Genomic DNA, 20206 nt, shown 5'->3' with positions numbered 1-20206 from the left:
AGAGTGAGACCCAGGAGATCTGATGGCATGTTTGGAGGGTGACACACAGATTGACACCCAGCCTAGCCCAAGCATCACACTACCTCTTTAAGCCCGCTCTCTCCACGGAAAATAGGAATTCTCACAGGGAGGAGTGAAGGAGTGAATGGATGGAAAGTAAATGAACCAATGTCTGGCATACGCTGACATGCGGGCAACCCGTTTAAAACCCCAGATCACGGCACGGCACCAAGGTGGTGAGGAAGCGTCAGAAAGGACTGTGTGAATTCACACCAGCTGAGCCACGGACTTGGATTTGGACCAGAAAAAGGTGGCAATGTTCTTGTGGCTACAAGGGACCAGGGACACATCTTCTAGGCGAGGCAAAGCTGCTGCATGGCTATGGGGGGGGGGGGGGAACAATGGTGGGGTGGGGCCACTGAGTCATAGTGGGGGGCCCCCTTTATATACATGTTCCCAAAGAGCGGCTAGCAGACCAGACCAACATCAACAGCAAGTGCAGGTGGGCAGGCCTCAGCCCTCCTCCCCCACCCCAAGGCCAGCTGCAGCCTCAGCCTCCGCCACCTGCCCCGCCAGCACGATGGTCCGATGCCGCGGGAGGAGTCCTAGCGAACATCCACAGCATGGGCATGAGCAGCAGCAACAGTGCCAGGAGCAGGAGGAGGAGCAGGCCGGGAACCCCGAGGACATCCCCACGGCCGAAGGAAGGACCAACAAAGACTATCACTACAGACACAGGCACTGCTCCCGGAGGCGACGGTACAGGGTCCACCGGAGGCGGCGACACTCCTGCCGGAGGCGCCGCAGAAGGGCCTGCAGGCACAGGAGACATCACCGAGGTCCAGCTGGTCCCCAGCCCTGCCCCTCGAGGCCCCCAGCCCCATCCCCACAGCCCCCCAACCAGAACTCTTTCCCAACAGGCTCCAGAAGGGTCAGGAGGAGGAGATACAGGAGGTGCCACTAAACCTTCCCAGGCCCATTGGCACCCCTGGCTGGAAATAAGGAAAAGTTACCTGCCGAAGAACCACCTCACGAGACAACGCGATCCCCTGACCTGGGATGCCCAAGCCCCGAGTTTGCAAGGAGCCCACAAAATTGTGACTAAAATGAGCCCAAGTCATCTGCCAAATAAAGCTTGAGATAATACACTTGCTGTCGGGGTCCCCTTTGGGCAAAATGGCACAGAGACTATATACGAATAAATCCTGTACCATGCTGGCATGTCACCCTGTGACCCTATGGGTGTCCTCGTCACCCAGAGCCGGGGTTTCATGCTGCCCCTTGCTACTCTGCCTTAATGGATATTCAGGGATGCTGGGTAACTGGGGATAGTGTGAGTTGTACAGAGATGGATGGCAGGTCTGGTGTGCTCCAGCAAGAACAAGGCCAGGATGGAGGGAATCAAAGTCCAGCCAGGGTAATGCAGGGCCTTGTAGACCAAGCGTTTGAGGCCCTACATTACCACAAGCCTTTAGGGCCCTGTTGGTAGGGCCCTGCTCCCTCTGGAGGCTCTAGGGCAGAACCTATTTCTGCCTCTGAAGCTCCTCCTGAGTGAAATTCCCTTGCCTCTCTTCTAAGGACACTACTGAGTGCAGTTAGGGCCCACCCAGACAATCCAGGCAAGTCTCCCCACCTCAAGAGCCCTGGAGGAGGGTCCTTATTCAGCTAAAGATTTGGGGCAGAAAATTGGCAGGAATCCATTTTCCATCCCAAGTGCTAAGAAAGGACTGATTGTGTGGTACGGGCAGGGGTAAAGAGACCTGTGACCCCTCCCTGGGATCGAGTCCCACATCGGGCTCCCCACAGGGAGCTTCTTCCTCTGTGACTCTGCCTCTGTCTCTCATTAATAAATACATAAAAAATCTTAAAAAAAAAAAAAAAAGAGAGAGAGAGAGAGACCTGTGACCCAAAGAGTTAGTAGGGTTTTTTTTTTTTTCCTAAGAGCATAGCTTAATATACATAGGGTGCAAGTTTTAAGTGCACCTGTGTAGCCTCCCCCCACTCACCCTCTTCCTGGGCCCCAGGCCAAGAAATCAGATGTGTCCCGGCTCTCCCTTCCCTCATGCCAACTCCCCACTCCCCAAAAGTAGCCACTCTTCTGACCCATCTTCACATACTGTCAACAGCTCTCTTGGGCTGGGTATTTCTAGAATGTGGGGAGGAGTCTATGTGCTCTCCTGCTTCTGGAAATCCTATCCCCAACTGCCATCTCAGCTAAAGGGGGAGGGGGGGGACTTTTGCCAGCACAAAGGAGGCCTGGTGGAGGAGGCAACATGGCAAGGCGAGGCAGCTGGCCTGGAATTCTGACTGGGCCCCAGCCTGCAGGTGGTGGGAGCTCAGGGGGGCTGCTGGCAGCCCAGGTTTGAGTCAGATGTTGGCCTGGGGCTCAGGTATCCAAGGGTGGGGGTGGGGGCTCCAGGGGCCCCTTTGTGATGTCAGCACCCTGCCTACTGTCCTCACTGCCCACCACTCCCCGCCCAGTGGCCTTCCCTCCCAGTCTGGAGAGGCAGCCAGAGCTGGCGATGGGCTCCCATTGTGCCAAGCTCGGCACAGGCCATAGCCGGGGCCACGAATCCTCCATGAAGAAGCTCATGGCCTGCATGGGTCAGGATAACTTCTCCTTGTCATCAGAAGGCGAGGAAGAGGAGGAGGGAGAGGAGGAGGAGGAGGAGGAAGAGGAGGAGCTCCCGGTGCAGGGCAAGCTGCTGCTGATGGAGCCCGAGCGGCAGGAGGAGGAGGGCGCCAAGGAAGACCCCGTGGCCCAGCAGAGCCCCGAGCCCAAGCAGACGCACTCCTGACCCACGACAGTGGCCCAGGAAGACGTTCCTGCCACTGTTCCAGCGAGAAGAACTTTCAGAAAAGAGTCAATAAAAAGTCTCCAAGGACTTCTCGCCTCCTGTGGTGTTGCATGGGCGCACGCGCGTGTGCGTGTGCGCATGTGTGTGTGTTTCGGGAGGGTTGGAGAGCAGCGGTCCGCCACCCCTGATCCTGCTGTCCAGCCAGAAGTTCTCACAGGGCCCACCCCGTGACTTCTCAGCCACCCTCCCCTGCTTTTGGGGGCGGGGAATGTGGTAGCCAGGGCTGGGGGTCAGCTCGTCCTGCCTGTGGGGGGCAGGGGAAGTGGGAGATTCCTCTCTGGGTCTGGGCAGGTGCAGGCGGAAAGCACCCAAAGGGCCAGCGAGCACAGACCTGGGCTCAAATCTCTTTCTGCTAGTTGTGTGACCTTGAGCAAGTCCCAGTCTGTCTCTGAGCCTCAGCCTGGCCCTTCCCTGTTGAAGGGTGAGATTAACTGTGACCACAGGCTAATCGTTTGGGAGAAGTACCTGCAGGAGTGGGTGGGATCAGGCCTGGCAGGCAGTGAGTGTGTAAGACAGGAAGTGTTGCTGGGGTCACGGTGGCTGCACCTGTCACACTGGCCCTGGTTTGAGGGGCAGAGCTTACGGAAGGGTCTGGAGTCCTCTGCTACTATCTTCACACCCAAGGTGACCATCTGTGCCCTGCCCCCTGCTCCCTGCCCCCAGAGGCTGACTTCTGGTTTATGAAGGGGTCCAGCTGCCACTGCCCTCATCACAGCAACAGGCAGAGGGATCCCAGAGAAACTGCCAGGTCCAGATGCAGAACCCAGGCCGCTGGCTGGTGTCTGCTTACTCCGGCCTTCAGGAAGCTTCGACTTCGGAACGTGTCTCTTGCCCTTCCTGCCCTGGCTTCCTTAACCCTTCTCTTCCCAAAAGGAAGGACAAATGCGTTCACCCCCACTTCCCTCAGTCCCCCAAGGACCAGCCATCCGGGCCCGAGAAGGGTCCTGATCAGGGCTGCTGGGGGTTACAGTATTTCCAGGGGAGTCTCAGGTTCTCTGGGAGCAGATGTGAGGGTAGGGAGTAGCCTCGAGTTCCTCAAAGGGGAGGCTGCTGCTGACGCCTGCAGAGGGCGAGTGACGTCGGAAGGAAGAGGCCCCGCTGTAACCTGGTGGGTCAGTGGGGTCCTTCTGTCCACCTGCCCCATGGTCTTCCTGGGAAACCTCTGTCGAGCCCCTGCTGTGCACCAGGCACGATGGGCCCTGAGATGAATAAAGCACAGTCTCTGTCCCACTATGCACTCAAGGGTGGGGGTGTGGGGGGTCAGCCGTGGAGGGTCGGTGGGAGGGTGCGGGGTAGGGGGGAGAAGGTGAGAAGATGGGAGGGGTGGGGGAGGGTGGGAGAGGGTGGGCGAGCTGGCCCAGAAACCCAGTCTTCACATAGTGGCCCAGCACTGACTACCACCCCCCACCAGCCCCACGGAGCCCACACAAGGCAGAGCCATTAGGACAGAGCCACCTGTGCCCTCTGTGATCCCCATGGACCCTGTAGGGACCGGAAGGCAAGAACGGAAGGGGCCAGACCTGGATTTGAATCCTGGCTCTGCCACCAATCAGCTGTGGGACTCTGGGCTGGTCACTCCACCTCTCTGGGCCTGCTTCCCCTTTGGAACATCTAATAATCACACCTACTTCCCAGGGTGCATTAGTTTCTCAGGGCTGCTAGAACAAATTATCACAGATTTGCTGGCGTAAGGCAACAGAGGTTTATTCTATCACAGTCTAGAGGCAAAGAAGTGTGAGATGAAGGCACCAGCAGGGCCACGCTCCCTCGGGAGGTCCTGGGGGAGAATCCTGCCTGCCTTGACCAGTTCACGGTGGCCCCGGGCCCTCCTCGGCTGATGGCCCTGTCACTCTAATCTCTGCCTCTGTCCTCTCACAAGGACACCTGTCTATGGGCGTGGGGGCCCACCTGGATGCTCTCGAGATCCTTCATCTACTTAAAGATCCTCTTTCCAGATATGCCCACTGTGATGGGCGCCAGGGGTTGGGACACGGATGTAGCTTTTGGGGGCCACCGTCCAGCCCACCACACGGGGTCACTGGGAGGCTCCAGGGCAGAGCTGCCTACACGGGGTTGGGCCCGGAGGCCAGCCGCACAGAAGTGCTCGGGAAATGAGAGCCGTGTCTGCCCTGCCTGGTGGGACGTGCTTAGCACCCACCTACAACAAAAGCAGCCTCAAAACCAGAGGCAGAGCAGCGCATGAGCAATGGAGAGAAGCAGAGGTTGGCTGGGGGAGGGGAGGGAAGTCCATGGTGGGGCCGGTGGGAGACACAGGTGCAAGAGGCCAGGAGCTAGGCCCAGGGGCTTCGGACAAGTGTGGGGGGAGCTGTGGCGGCTGCACACAGAGCGCTGGATGGGGGCGCTCTGACAGGGCCACGTGTAGACGCAGGAGCTGGGACAGCTGAGCAGGGCCAGGGTGCGTGACCAGGACGGCGGGGCTCCACCCGCAGGGAGGGGAGCAGGCAGGAATCAGGAGAAAGGCAGGCTCTCGGGGGCTCCTGGGGCTTGCCGGGCATCTGGGGCTCAGAAGGATACCCACGAAGGAAGGAACGATGTCCCTTTGGTGGATAAGGAAACCGAGCCTTGAAAACCAAAATACTCCACCCAAGACTGGACATGAGGGCAAACTGGGGTTGGAACCGAGCTCTAAGCACGCCAGCTTTAAATCTTGCGGAGGAGCTGAGCTCACCAGGAAGACCCCAGGCCCACCCAGCAGTCGGGCCGGTGACTCTTACTTATCCAACCATTCAACGCCTGCCCACCCACCGTCTGGCTCATGCACCAGTCATGCACCTGACCGGCCTGCCACCCACCTAGCTGGTCCACTGCGCTGGGGTCAGAGAGGTGTTCCTGGCTACCACGCGGCGTGGGGGAATGAAGAGATGCACTGGGGGTGCTTAGACAAAGGGTATTGAGCTCTTTCTGGGGGCTGGCCAGATGGAGATTCTCTCATTTAAATTGTCCAATGCCCAGGGCGGGTGGAGGGGGAATTCTTATTGTCTTTATTCTACAAGCCGGGGAACTGGGACGCGGAGAGGCGAATGCCCAGATGAGTGACCAGAGGGGAGAGGAAGCAGCAGATCTGGGATGTAGGCCCAGCTCCATCTGACCCAAGGCTCTCTACTTTTTTAAATTATAATTAATTAATTAATTAATTAATTAAAGATTTTCTCTATTTATTCAAGAGAGACACAGAGAGAGAAGCAGAGACACAGGCAGAGGGAGAAGCAGGTCCCATGCAGGGAGCCCAATGTAGGACTCGATCCTGGGACTCCGAGGATCACGCCCTGAGCTGAAGGCAGGCGCTTAACCACTGAGCCACCCAGGCATCCCGGGTCCCTACTTTTAACCAACAGATGGGACTCCCCCCAAGTGTCCCTGCAGATGGCCCCGCCCTGGGGTGAGGGTAACGGGCAGGGGCTTTGTCCTGGCCTGGCCACATCTGTTACACCCCAGTGGCCTGTGCCATCACAATCAGCCCCAACTATATAAGCAGAGGCCGCCAGGGCCTCTGTAGGGGTGTGCTGCAAGAGGAGGAGGAGGAGGAGGAGGAGGAGGCGGCCTCTGCCCCTCCAAGCGTGGCCTCCCATGGACACCAAGACACAGAGCCTGCCCATCACCCACACCCAGCACCACAGCAACTCCCGGCCCCAAGGCCACACCTGCAGCCAGTGCACCTGCAGCTCCCACTGCCAAACCTGCAGCCAGAGCTGCAGCTGGAGCCGGAGCTCCAGCCAGAGCCCAACTGGCCACCACAGCTCGTCTGGCCATCAGAGCCAGAGCCCGCACCCCACCCCGCCACCGAGGCACCAAAAACACACCATACACTCCCACCACTGTCCCCCTCGGCCCACCACCCATTCCTGCAGCTACCCCAAGAACAGAAAGAACTTCGAAGGAAAGGTGAACAAGAGGAAAGTGGCCAAGAGGAGCCAGCAGGTGTATAAAACGAAGAGGCGGAACTCAGGTATCTTTCAAGCAGGTGGGGAAGGGGCCGCAAGGTCCTCCCATGCCCAGGTGAGGGGGAGCAGCCCACCTGCGGTAGTGAGACAAAGGCTGCATGAGCCTGCGAGCCAAAGCACAGAGGAGCCATAGGCCAGGGTGACCAGGGAGCTGTACAGATGATGCACTGATGGACCAGTTCTTGAAATGAATTGGAGCGGGTTGATTGGGAGGGTGGACACACTACGGATTAGCTTAGATGGAAGCATGGATGGGTGGATGAGAGGCTGGATGGGTAAGTCATTAGAAGGTTGGTTGGTAGAGGGATGGGTGACAGAAGGGTTAGGTGGTTGGTTGAGGCAGCAGAGGAAAGTGGGAGGGAGGGTTAGGTGGTTGGTTGAGGCAGCAGAGGAAAGTGGGAGGGAGGGTTAGGTGGTTGGTTGAGGCAGCAGAGGAAAGTGGGAGGGAGGGTTGAGCATCTACTGAACAACTGGAAAGCAGAATGGATGTTGTATGGTGAGTAATGGATTGATGTGCTCATAGGGTAACAAAGCAGTCCTTTGAACCAATGGTTGATCAGATTAGTTGGCTGTGGTAGGAGGGATGTGGTTGGTGAATGGGTGCTGAATTGGTTGGACATAGTTGGGACAGCTGAAGGTAGGAGGATCGATGAGAGGATGGCTGAACTGGTTAAACGATGATTGGGTAGGTGGGTGGACGATCAGATTAGTGGATGGATAAATGACGGGATGGTTAACCTCGATGGATGAATGCAATGGATGGACGCACAGGTGTTTGGACAGAATGAATGGGCAGCCTGGACCTAGTTTAATGAAGTCATGATGGATAAATGGATGGACTAGGTGAATTCACGGATAGGTGGGTGATAAATGGGAAAAATGGATGGATTCGCAGAAGACCCTTTTGATCCTGCCCGTCTAAGAAGCTCTATCTCCACACCACATATTTAGTTACAAATGGGTTCAAACCCCAAAGAAGGAAGCGAGTGCATGAAGCATTTTGCTACTAAAAGTCCCTGTCCCATTCCCATCCCTTAGGGCGGAAATAGAACTGAGAAGGCACCCCATGGCTTGTTCCTGTGTTGGTTTCACCCAAGTAAGAAGGGCCATCACGCATGGAAGGCTAGAAGGAAGTCCACCTTTGTGCAGGAACATGTTACTACAGTAATTTCTATGCAACATTGATTAAAGCTTGTACATCGGACAACTATTCCTTGAGTGGGCATTTTGATTTCACTAACGGGGTCACGTGTTTGGGGGCCTGGTGTGGAAGCCAGAAGCAGGGAAGAGGCTGTGTAAGGGGCAGGGGTGTGGCTTGTGATGGGACCTCGTGCAGGTGTAAGGAGCCAATGCCAGCACAGGAGGAGAAATGGATGTGGACTGGAGACCCCAAGAAGCCTTCGAAGCAGACAGGCAGGCCCCTGCTTGGGCCGAGCCCTCCTTTGCCCTTTGTTTCCATCTTGGTGCACACAAGTGTGTACACACACATATGGGATGCCCATAGGCCCCCACACTGCACTGTCCTGTGACCCACGTGCAGTACCCCAGCGGGGAGGGGGGTTCGGGATGTGCATTTTGAAGTCCCGACCACCCTGGCTCTTGTTTCTCTGCTGTGATGCTGAGCTGGTGATCAGCCTCTCTGAACCTCACTGTTCCAACTTTTACTAAGGGGCCAGGGGTGTTCTGGCGCTGTGCTAGGCTCTGGAGACACAGAGGGCACACAAGGGAAAGAGACACAAGCAAGATACACAAACACAGAAACCAACCCACGATCTGCTAGTCACAATCCAGTTGTATCAAGGGAGCAAGGTTCATATAATGCAGGGCAACCATGGACCCACAGCCTTCTCATCTGTAAAATGGGTGCTCTTGGTGGATGGCTGGGAGGGCTCAAAGAGGTGGTGGGCATGAAGGCCTGGGTAGGATAGGTAGGCCTGGTGCTCTGCGCAGAGAAGGCACTCTGCAATTCCTATGGCATGAAGTACCAGACAGTGGGAATGGGTTGGTTCCCCTTGTAAATCACCAAGCCTCTTGGGGTCAGACCCAAGTTCCTAGCTGGGGGAACTCACATTAGCCCTGTTTCCCCCAAGAACTCCCCTCATGCCTACCGGGGTCACATGGATGCTTGCTATTCCTGGTATGTCCACGGATGCTTGCTTCTGTGTTTCATTTGGCATTTAGGGTTAGTGGAATGGGGTGAGACAGGTGGAAGGGGACAGGGGTGGAAGCAATGGGGGTGTCCGCAGTGCAGGGAAGGGGACCGGACGCCCAGGGAGCCTCGGGAAGGTGGTCATTTCAGAACCTATGTATCAACCTGAGACTAATATCCTGCCATAGTCAATCACGGGTAGTCTGATCCGAGCTGGGACGCGCGTGCCCCGGGCCGCAGCAGGAGGTGGAGAGTCCCCATCCCATCTCTGCTGTGTGGCCTCAGCACCCAGCTTTTTTCCCTTTCTGAGCTCCTCTCTCATCTCCCAAGGTGTCACTGGGGCTGGGGGTGGGGGGAGTCCCTGAGATGATGCACACTTGAGCGTCTGGCAGAGGGCCTGGTGCAGTCTGCGCTTCCTGGGTCCCTGAGAGGTTCCAGGTGGGCACCACGCACCTATGAGAGGATGTGGGGAAGGTTCCCATGTGGGCTGGGGAAATCGCCATGCACTGAGCACCCAGGAGGTGCCAGATGCTTTGACATAAATGTTTCCACTGAATCCACACACCGAAGGTGGGCGGCACCACTGCTCCCACTTTACAGACGAAGAAGCTAAGCCTCAGGGGTGAAATGGTTTGAAAAGGTCGTCTGGAGGGCAAGTCTGAGGTCAAACATTCACGCTTTGCCCAAAACCACCTGGTTTCCTAGTAAAAACGTAAGGCCAAGGGGCACCTGGGTGGCTCAATTGGTTAAGCATCCGACTCATGATCTCAGGGTCTTGAGTTCAAGCCCCACTTTTAAAAAAGACAATAAATAAAACAAACAAATAAAATGTAAGCCCAGATTATGCCGTGATAGTCCCCTGACACCTCAGCACAAGAGAGTCCGGGAAAAAGAAAAAAAAAAAAAAAGAGAGAGTCCGGGAAGCCCTTCTGGGGAGCACATTTTAAGGGAGCAGAAAGACACAGAGGGTCAGACCATAAGGTCAGCGACTTTGAGCCCTACTCACCAAAGGACCTCCCTATTCCTGGGCAGTGTCCTTTAGTAATATGATCGCTGAAGGCAGGAGATCTTCTACTGTGGAGAGACCATCTCTGTAACAGAGGAAGTGAACCGGGAAGCAGACAGGCTGTGTCACATGGACCCACCCTTAACCCCACTTGCCCCTGAAACCGACGCTCAGGAAAAACTTGCACAGGTACGCGCAGGTAACCAGTCCCCTAGACAAAGAAGTCATCATTCAAGCCAAGCCCGCTCAGAGCCAGAGAGCTAGGTTTACATGTGGACTCCTACACACACACACACACACACACACACACACACGCCTCCCCTCCCACACTGCAACACACGCCAGCCGGCGGCTCACAGGCACACAACCCCCTCACGCAGTCAGTCACCCGATGACAAGAGGAAAAACATCAAACCACAGATTCATTCTTTCACTTGCTTGGTTTCGGGTGGGGAGGCAATAGTTTGGGGGCAAGTCTGCTGGAAACCCAAATTCAGGAAACAGAAACAGATGCTAAATTCAGCCACCAAGAGGCCATGCAGACGCGGGGAGATGTCATCTGGGTGGGATGTCGGTGGGGGAAGGGTGGCCTGGGAAACAGTGGGATGCAGCCGCACCTGCGGTGCGACCCCCCCCGCCCCACTGCCCCCAGGGGAATGCCATTCCTATGGGCCTCAGTGACCACTGAGGGGACCCCGGCAGTCCTGGGGGGGGCCCAGTGGGGGGTGGAAGCAGATCTGGAGAGGCTGCAGGTCCTGGGCTGAGATGCCCACTTGAGGTGGGACTCCGGAGGGAAAAAAAGCCCACGCTCCGGAGCCGTACGGACCCAGATTCTGTTCCCAGCTCCCTTGCTGGATGACCCCAGGCCTGGCTCTTAACCTCTCCGAGCTCCGAGGAGCGGTCCGAGGGGCCCCCTTGTTTGCGACGGCTGCATCCCCAGGGCTCAGCACGGAGCCTGGTCCATATGAGGACCTCGGGGAACATCTGTCGACTCAGTCAGTGAGCAGGCCTTCACGCGACACGGAGGTGCCACCTATGCCCCCACTGCACGGGCATAAATGGAAAAGGGTGGATTGTAACAAGTGCCGGCGAGGGTGCCGGGGAGCAGGTACTGTCCCTGCGGCTGCTGAGGAGGGGAACCGTGCACAGACACGCTGGCAGGCAACCAGGCGGCCCCTGCTAACCTTTAAAGTGTGCAGAGTGTTGGGGCACCTGGGGGGTTTAACTGTCTGACTCTTGATTTCAGCCCGGGTCATGATCTCGGGGTTGGGGGATCGAGCCCCATGTCAGGTTCCACGTGGAGTATGGAACCTGCTTGGGATGCTCTCTCTCCCTCTCCCTCTGCCTCCCTGCACCACCCCCCATGCCCGTGCACGTGCTCATGCGTGAGCTCTCTTTCTCTTAAAAAAAAAAAAGTGTACAAAGTGTTTCTCACACACGGGTACCAAGGGCCAAAAGTTGGAAACAACCCACGTGTCCATCCACAGGGGATGCTATCTATGAACGCACTGGGGTCAGAGGGAAATACTACCCAGTTTTGTTGTTTTTAAAGAATAGGAGTTGATCTCTCTCTCTCTCTCCTCTCTCTCTCTCTCTCTCTCTCTCTCTCTCAATCTCTCTCTCTCCCTCCCCCCAGATCACCAGCAGTGAAAAGGACAAGATGGAGAAGGAGGTAGAGGCAAACAGTCTGCACGGCAACACCGTGTTTTCACGGGGCCGGGCTCGGGGTGGGGAACGCAGCTATGTAAGTGCACAGAAAAAGAGCTGCGAGCACAGAGGCCAGGCCGGTGCCTGCAGTTACGTCCCGGGAGGGGAAAGTACTTTATTTTATACGAGGAAATGAAAAAGGTAAATTAAGGAGGAAAAAAAAAAAAAGGAAAGTGCGTCCGTGAAGTATTCAGTAGGTGCTCAGCAAAGCTCTGTTGCCTCTGAAGAGAGGCGGAGAGGGGAGTGCTGTTTATAAACTCCGTGGCTGCAGCCCCCGTTACCTGCTCTCAGGTTGGTGGCCGCAGCCCCCTTTCTGGGCTCGCTGGGCAGGCCAGGTGGCCTAGAGGGTGCTCCCCAGAGGGCCTCCTCACCGCGGGGCAGGGAAAGGCCACGGCCAGCACCTGCCAGCCCTTCTTGCTCCCCTTAGCCGCGTGCCTGCCACGCTCACAGCCTCGAATGTGTGCCCCCAGGCCTTTGCCTGGGCTCTGCACGGCCAGGAGCATGCTCCCGTCTTGTCCCTTGGCCCAGAACCACTTGTCCCTTCAAATGCAGGTCGAGGAGCACCTCCTCCCAGAGTGTGCTCGGGGTCCTGCCGGCCTGGCCAGGGGTGGGTGAGGGGGGCTTCTGTGCCAGCAGACACTGGGCTTCCCAGGGCATGGGCCCCTGTCCAGCCTCCTGCTGGTTCTGTGCACCCTGAAACGAGATGCCTCCCCGGCCCGAGAACGGAGACCAATGGCTCCCCTCCCGGTGCCTGCCATTCGCAACCGCTTTCCTCCAGCGAGCGGCCCCTGAGCTGAGCGCTCCTCTGGGCCCCATCTTGGCCCTGACTCTCGGTGGCCCTGCTCTAGGTCAGGGTCTGGGTCCAGGTTCATAGCTTTTATGCCCTCTGTCAACTGCCAAAGGTAGCTGCCCTCGCTTCTTGCTCTCAGCGGCTCACACTTAATTTGCCATTTATGGGAAACCCTAAAAAGGATGGGAACCGGATTGGCTTATTAGTGTATGAAAATAGAATAAATAGGCTCCAAGTGAGGTCATGAGGGATTTACTGATGAAAAGGCACCGGGTGGGAAGCCTGGGTGGCTCAGTGGTTGCCTTCGGCTCAGGGTGTGATCCTGGGGTCCCAGGATCGAGTTCCACGTCAGGCTCCCTATATGGAGCCTGCTTCTCCAGGGCACACGTTTCAACCTTCTCTGAAGGCACATGCCCAACCACTGAGTTGTGGGGGGTGGGGGGTGGAGGGGAGCAGGGCCTGGAACCAGGTATGTCTGGACTCCACAACCAGTGCTCTCAGAAATCCTCTTTCCTGCCCCTCCATTACTTCCAGAAAGCTGGTTAATACCCACTTCACATATTCTCTGACCCATGTCTCTTTACCTGTCACATGGGGAGGATAAGGGGCCTGCTGGAAGGTTCTCATCGAGTCTCCCCAGGGCCAGGAGGAGCCATCCCATCGTCACTTTGGAGTCCAGTCACTGACGCATGTCACCATTCCTGGCCTTTTGGCCTCCTCTGCCCTAAAGGAGAACGTTCTCCGTGGACTCAAGTGTCCCCAGCAGCACACAATCATTCCTGCCTTCAGGATGGGCTGGGACCAGGCTCTACCCCACGCAGCGAGGCAGCCTCTCCAGACAGAGGCCTCTCAGGAGGACTCGGCCTCCCCCAAATACCTTTCCCAAGTCCACCAGCTAAGCGAGTAGTGCTCTTCTCATCGGCTAAGTGGTGACACATAATTCCCACCTCACGGAGCCACGCGGGAGGGTAAATAAGACAATACACCAAAAAGTCGCCATCTGGCCCAGGGCAGGGGCTCAGTAAACCCAAGGTCTCCTGGGAAGTGAGGACTGACTCCAGGACTTGGGCCTTGGACTCCTCAACAGTGCTCTCTCCTACTACAGTGTCCCTACTGGCTTTGCACTCATTTCAGGGGATGGTGTGGTGACACCCTGGCGGGTCAGGGATAGTTGTGAGTGTGTTGCAAGGCCTCTACTGTGAGTCATTGTGGCGAAAGACTCAGCTGTCTAGAACATCAGCAGCCAGAGGGCTCTTTCCAAGCCCAATCTTATAGTGTTGCCTGGGGCTTTGGGGCTGTTTCCTGCCCTTCCCACCTCCCAGTAAGGCCCTGCCTGATGGACTGCACCCCCACCAACCCCTATGCCTCACCCCTGCACTCACTGCCTTGTTCTCTGCACCATGCCTGCCTCTGGTCCTCAAGCATTCCTACCACAGGACCTTTGCACGAGCTGCTCTCTGCCTGGAGCCCCCTCCGGCCCGCTTTTAGAAAGCCCTCAATTTCTCTGACCGCCCAATCTCACTCCTGCCCCAAGCCCACAAAGCCCGTCGCTCCCTTGCTCCATTTCCCCACAATCTGAAACGCATTCCCTGCCTTCTCCCTGCTTGAAGAGCTCCGGCAGGCAGCAGGCACTCAACCAATACCCCCCGGAATTGATCCTGAAGGAGGGAAACGGGTGCCTTATTGCCCTCATCTTGCAGAGGAGAAGACTGAGGCGCAGAGAAGCTAAGAAGCTTGCCGGGGGCCACGTACTGATTAAGTGACGGATTTAAACCCAGGCCAGCTGACCGCGGAGTCCACGCTGCAAGCCCCCCTGAGGGGCTCCCCTGAGGCACAGGCTTGCATGGGAGGCTCAGTGGGGGGGGGGGGTCCACGCATTGGAGGCAGGCAGGATGGAGGAGCCCAGGGCCGAGGACAACTTCAGGATTGCATGTCCCGGCCAGGAGTGGCTTTTCCCAGCAGAACTTTGCCAAAGTGGGAAAGAGAAACTGAAAAACTAAGCCCTATGGGCCAGGATTTTGATTCTCCGCCACCCTCCCCCAGCTGCTGGCTGGACCCCTCACATCCAAGCAGCCTGGGGCCTGCCCAGCGGGGAGGAGGGCCACCCCGCATGTCAGGCTGTGGCCCAGCGAGCTGTGGACAGAGGGCTGTCCCACCCGCCCTGTGACCACAAGTCACCCCGTGCTGAGCGCTTGCTCTGTGCCTGGCACTCGGCTTCGGGCTTTGCACGCAACTGCTGCTCTGTGAGGCATAAAGCGTCCAGGGACCGTTTTGCAGATGGGGCACACGAGGCCCAGAGAGGGCAAGCTGCTTACCGAAGGTCACACAGCAGGGAAGCAGCAGGCATGGGGAGAGTGAACGCAGCCTGCCCTGGCCGTGCAGTCGGAGCTCCTCGGGGCTCCCGTGCTACCTGGTTCCCGTGCTACCTGGCTTCCTGCGAGCCCAGGGCCGGCCTTCTGGGAGAGGCAGATGTTCATCAATCAGCATATTTCTTTTTTCCCTTCTGGCATCTGGATGTGGTTTCATTTTGAACCTAGGACTTCAGAAAACGAAACCAGGGCTAGAGTAACTGTCACTGTTGGTGGTGAGGAGAACCCACGTGGGCTCGGCGACTTGTGCCTGAGTCACCACGGCTTTCACAACCAGGATCTGGTCAGCGGGGAGGAGGGGACCCGGCCCACTGTGCAGGCAAGGTCACCGACACTCTGAGACGGACTTGGAGCCACAGCGGGTGAGGCGGAGGCTTGGATGCCAAGACCCGGGGCCGCCTCAAGCTCAAAAATGGGAGGGAAGCCGCCAGAGCACAGCTGTCCCTGCTCCTCCTCCCTAGGTGGGTTCCAGATACACAGGAATCTCTGCTTTCTTTGGCATCTCCTGTTTTCTTATTGGACAGACCAGGATTTGAGGGCACCTGGAATTGGGGGTGGGGGGGGAGTTTACAGCACAGTCGACGGAGTGAAGGCTTTAGAGGTCTGATGCAAATCTCAGCTCTGCCCTTCTGAGCTGCGTGCCCCCAGGCAAGGGACTCCCCTTCTGAGCCTCAGCTTCTCTATCTGTAAAATGGACAGATTGGGTCGTTGGGCCACCCCAATGGTCTAAGGACTGTAAAGCATTTAACACAGTCAGCTTAGGCCGATCGGTCACAGTTATCAGTAAATGAATGAAGGAGGGGGCTCCACAGGCATTGCTGAGAGTGGCAGCAAGCCAGGATGCTGGGAAAAGGGGACCCCAGTCCCCAAGAAAAAGAGTGACTCTCCCACGTAGCCATGGAGGCTGTCAAATAGGAGGCTAGGGGGGCATATGGACCATCAGCTATTTATAGGTTTCCCTCTGCCCAGAGGCCTGCCAAGGAGATGTGTTGGCAGGAAGACAAGTCATGCAGGAGCCAGCCGGGCCTGCTGGCCTTCGCTGGGCCTGGACCCCCCACACCCCCCCAGCTCCAGGGAGAGGAAGGTGCTACCCTTCCCCTCTGCCCGCATCCAGGGACCTGGTTCACCCCTACAAAACTCTCTTCCTTCTACTCTGCCCAATCCTTCTCTGGCCTGTGCTCCTGCGGTTGGGGCTTCTAAAACGGGCATGAGGGACGAAGCCACGTGGGTAGGGGCTCCAACACACTGCCGCACTCACAAGCACCCTCAGAGGAACCACAGCCACAGCAGACACCTGCTGAATGCTTACTACGACCAGGGACTGTTGTCAGCACTTGACCCATAATCACTCACTTTAATCCCTGCCGCTAGGAAGGGGGTACGATTGTTTTTCCTGTAGCACAGATGGAGAAAGCAAGGGAGAGTGCCTAATTACAAGGTCCGAGCCACAGGGCTAGAGAGTTGCATGGCTGAATTGGAATCCAGGCAGTCTGGGTCCAAGGTCTGGCTTTTGACCACTACTTTATATTTCATCTGTCACCCACCATGGGACACAGCACCAGCAAGTGCTCTGGAATGCCCACAGCACTTGACCACTGGTGCACGCATGCCTCTCCATCTTCTCTCCCACCTCCCTGCATACCGGTGCACCCGAGTGTGCACACACACACATCATACACACTCACGACCCAAGACAACGCCATCAAGGACCAACGCCAGCGGCTGCCAACACGAATCCAGGGGGCTGATGGGGTCCTAGGCAAGGCTGGCTCTGGGCCACCCCCTTACGTTCAAGAGGAAACACAGACAGTCTGGGGCCTGGGAAGGAAAGCGCCAAGGAGGCGGGCAGGAGGACCTTGGCACCCATCAGGGCTTCGGAGAGAGAGGCCTGGGCTGCTGCCCGAGAGCAGCCTGTAGAGGGCAGTGTGTGCCAGTGTGAGGCGGCTCGCCAAGCCCCCAGCCAGGCCCGGGTTCTGTGCAACCCTGCAGGACTCGGAGACACAGACGACCCACTCACTAGCTCCCCACCCTCATTTGTTCTTTCTTTCGTCCCAAACTACACGCACCAACCAGGCACCGAATCCGTGCTCACTGGATCACGCACACACGAATGCACAAATTACAGCCGGCACCATCAGGCCCCCGTGGTCCCAAGCCCCAGGCAGGAGTGCCGGGGAGGGGCAGATACTTGACCCAGCAGCGGGAGGGGACTCTATAAGGTAGGGGCTGGAGGAGAAGGAGGGCAGGCCAGGACAATTCAAAGTAGGTTTTTGGAATCATCACATCAGCGAACCATCTTTTTGCTGAGCTCCCAGGTGCATTTGGAGGTGCCCAGCCATTCCGCTCCCCAGAATAGGAGAGCGGGGCACGCTAGCCCAGCGCCACCCCTCTGCCAGTCGCTGCAGCCCACAGCCCCCGACCGGGACCTCAGTTTCTCTGGCTGCCCCCCAGCAGGGAGAGCGAGCCAGGACTGCCAGGGACCTTGCGGCCGCGCCCGGTTTCCGAGGAACTCACATGCGCCGTCGAGGCGCGCTTCTTGCGCCTCCCAAGGGTTCCTCCGAAGCCTGTGGTCAGGCCACCGCTTCCTGGGAAGCCCAAGCCAAGACCAGGGACAGCGACAGGCTGGGAGGGGTGCGGGGGCAGCTGCCGGAGGGCTCGGGGCCGGGGCGGGGCGGGGGGGGGCCGCTCCGCGGCGGGAGCAGCCCCGAGGGGTCCGAGGCCGGACCTGCAGGTGGGGCCCCGGAGTCCGAGGGGGAGGGTCTGACTCCAGCGGAGCGGAGGTTAGAGACCTACCCGAGACGGTGCCGAGACACCTGCGGGCGGGGGAGAGGGGCGTGTCAGGGCCAGTGCAGAGTATCCTAAGGGCTTGGCTGCAGAAATCTGGGACCCAGGCTAGTCCTGGCGGCCCAGGTGGGGTCTCCAGGTGCGAAGGGGGCATCCGGGCCACAGCGGGTCCAGGGGCGGGACCAGCACCCTCGATGGGGGCGGGGGTCCAGGACGGGGGTGAGGCTGGGTCAGGGGAGGGGGGTGGTCCCCGAGGGCGTGGGAAAGGACGAGCTCGCGCAGCCCGCGCCAGGGCACCACGGCGGAAAAGAAACCGAAAGTGGCGCGGCGGGGCGGGGCCTGCGGGGGCGGGGCCTTCGGGGGCGGGGCCTGCGGGGGCGGGGCCACGGCCCCACCTCCGGGCCGGTTTAAAAGACTGGTGCAGGGGCGGGCGCGGAGCAGAGCGAGCTGCGGCCGTGGCAGCTGCAGGGCTCCAGGCCCCGGAGCATGCGCAGGAGCCGCCCCGGAGCCCCCCGCCGCCCCGCCCGCGGCGCCCCGCGCCCCGCCGCCAGGTGAGCGGGGCACTGGGCAGAGAAGGGGAGGGAGAGGGGAGGGGAGGACAGGACAGGGCAGGACGGGACACGCGGAGGCGCGGCCCCGGGGGCTGCGCGCGCGGGGGTCCGCCACGCCCCTGGCCCCCGGCGGCCCCACCCCGGCAGCCCCCAGCGTGCGGGGCGCCCGCGGCGCAGCTCGTCCGTCTTTGCCCATCGCGCCCGGACGAGGCGCCAGTGCCCGGCGCGGCCAGCAGGCGGCGGCCGCGGGGCGGCGAGCCGAGGGCCAGGTGGCCGCAGTCGGGGCAGGCTTCTCCCGCGCCTCTCCACGCCCCCCTGTCGCCCGGCGGCCGGACTCCGCCCCGGCACGGCCTGCACCCCCGACCCCCCCTGCCCCCGCCGCCGCCCGGAGGGGCTCCCCGGGGGCCCTGGGGGTCGGCGCCCCCTGCTGCCCGGGCGCGCCCCAGCGCTCGGCTCAGCGCCCGTGTCTCCCCCGCAGCGCACCCCCGGACGCTATGGCCCACCCGTCCGGCTGGCCCCGCGTGTAGGATGGTAGCACACAACCAGGTGGCAGCCGACAATGCAATCTCCACGGCAGCAGAGTCCCGACGGCGGCCAGAGCCTTCCCCGACCTCGTCCTCGTCCTCGTCCCCGTCCCCGTCCCCGTCCCCGTCCTCGGCGGCCCCCGCGCGCGCGCGGCCCTGCGCGCCCCCCGCGGCCCCGGCCCCGGCCCCGACCCCGGCCCCGGCCCCGGCCCCGGCCCCCGCCCCGGCCGCGGCCCCCGGAGACACGCACTTCCGCACGTTCCGCTCGCACGCCGAGTACCGGCGCATCACCCGCGCCAGCGCGCTCCTGGACGCCTGCGGCTTCTACTGGGGGCCCCTGAGCGTGCACGGGGCGCACGAGCGGCTGCGCGCCGAGCCCGTGGGCACCTTCCTGGTGCGCGACAGCCGCCAGCGGAACTGCTTCTTCGCGCTCAGCGTGAAGATGGCCTCGGGCCCCACGAGCATCCGCGTGCACTTCCAGGCCGGCCGCTTCCACCTGGACGGCAGCCGCGAGAGCTTCGACTGCCTCTTCGAGCTGCTGGAGCACTACGTGGCGGCGCCGCGCCGGATGCTCGGGGCCCCGCTGCGCCAGCGCCGCGTGCGGCCGCTGCAGGAGCTGTGTCGCCAGCGCATCGTGGCCACCGTGGGCCGCGAGAACCTGGCGCGCATCCCCCTCAACCCCGTCCTCCGCGACTACTTGAGCTCCTTCCCCTTCCAGATCTGACCGGCCGCGCACGCAGCATTAACTCGGGGGCCTTGTTAGGTTTTCGTTTTATTAATTATTAATTGCCCTGGAACCACGTGGGTGCCCTCCCCACCTGGGTCGGAGGGAGCGGGCGCGGAGGGGGTGGGGGGCGAGGCGCCTCCCAGTCCCCCCCCACCTGCTGGAGACGAGGCCGCAGACCCCTCCCCTCTCTTCGGGGAGGGCGCCACCCCCCCTCCTGGTGCTCCCTCTGGGTCCCCCTGGTTGTTGTAGCAGCTTAACCTGTTATCTGGGGCCAGGGCCTGAATTTGTACCTCCTACCTCTTCATGTTTACATATACCCAGTATTTTTGCACAAACCAGGGGTTGGGGGAGGGTCTCTGGCTTTATTTTTCTGCCGTGCAGAATCCTATTTTATATTTTTTACAGCCAGTTTAGGTAATAAACTTTGTTATGAAAGTTTTTTTTTTTAAGAAAAAAAAAAAGGTTTCTAGAGCGTGTGCTTTTGCTGAAGGGATTTCCTCGGTCCTGAATGGGTCTAGGGCAGAGGGGTCCTAACACAGACCTGTTTTCCTTGGTCCTGAATGGGTCTAGGGCAGAGGGGTCCTAACGCAGACCTGTTGTCCTTGGTTCTGAATGGGTCTGGGGCAGAGGGGTCCTAACACAGACCTGTTTGGCTGGAGGCGGATGGATGGATGGATGGATGGATGGATGGATGGATGGATGGATGGATGGGGAACCTGCATGCTAACACCCACAGCTCTCAGGAGGAGAGGAACTGCTGGGCCAGTTTGGGTATTTTG

General features: G+C 59.3%; 4 protein-coding genes across 4 annotated transcripts; all 4 read left to right on the top strand.

Moving 5' to 3' along the window:
- Nucleotides 1-580: 580 nt before the first annotated feature.
- PRM2 (protamine 2) lies at nt 581-964 on the top strand. Its single transcript, XM_055339347.1, has 2 exons — nt 581-839; nt 921-964. The coding sequence occupies exons 1-2, from the start codon at nt 581-583 to the stop codon at nt 962-964; spliced, it is 303 nt and encodes a 100-aa protein (XP_055195322.1).
- Nucleotides 965-2522: 1558 nt separating this feature from the next.
- PRM3 (protamine 3) lies at nt 2523-2798 on the top strand. Its single transcript, XM_055340681.1, has one exon. It carries the CDS (start codon nt 2523-2525, stop codon nt 2796-2798), a length of 276 nt encoding a protein of 91 aa, XP_055196656.1.
- A 3358-nt stretch (nt 2799-6156) lies between these two features.
- TNP2 (transition protein 2) lies at nt 6157-7303 on the top strand. Its single transcript, XM_055341207.1, has one exon. The coding sequence runs from the start codon at nt 6447-6449 to the stop codon at nt 6951-6953; it is 507 nt and encodes a 168-aa protein (XP_055197182.1). The 5' UTR covers nt 6157-6446; the 3' UTR covers nt 6954-7303.
- Nucleotides 7304-18088: 10785 nt separating this feature from the next.
- SOCS1 (suppressor of cytokine signaling 1) lies at nt 18089-19877 on the top strand. The gene is made up of 2 exons (XM_055340612.1): nt 18089-18176; nt 18655-19877. Exon 2 carries the CDS (start codon nt 18705-18707, stop codon nt 19422-19424), a length of 720 nt encoding a protein of 239 aa, XP_055196587.1. The 5' UTR covers nt 18089-18176; nt 18655-18704; the 3' UTR covers nt 19425-19877.
- Nucleotides 19878-20206: the final 329 nt, after the last annotated feature.

Source organism: Nyctereutes procyonoides, unplaced genomic scaffold (genome assembly GCF_905146905.1).
Source record: "Nyctereutes procyonoides isolate TBG_1078 unplaced genomic scaffold, NYPRO_anot_genome, whole genome shotgun sequence".
Lineage (NCBI taxonomy): Eukaryota > Metazoa > Chordata > Mammalia > Carnivora > Canidae > Nyctereutes > Nyctereutes procyonoides.
The sequence above is the reverse complement of the archived record's forward strand: the minus strand, read 5'-3'. Positions and strand labels throughout refer to the sequence as shown.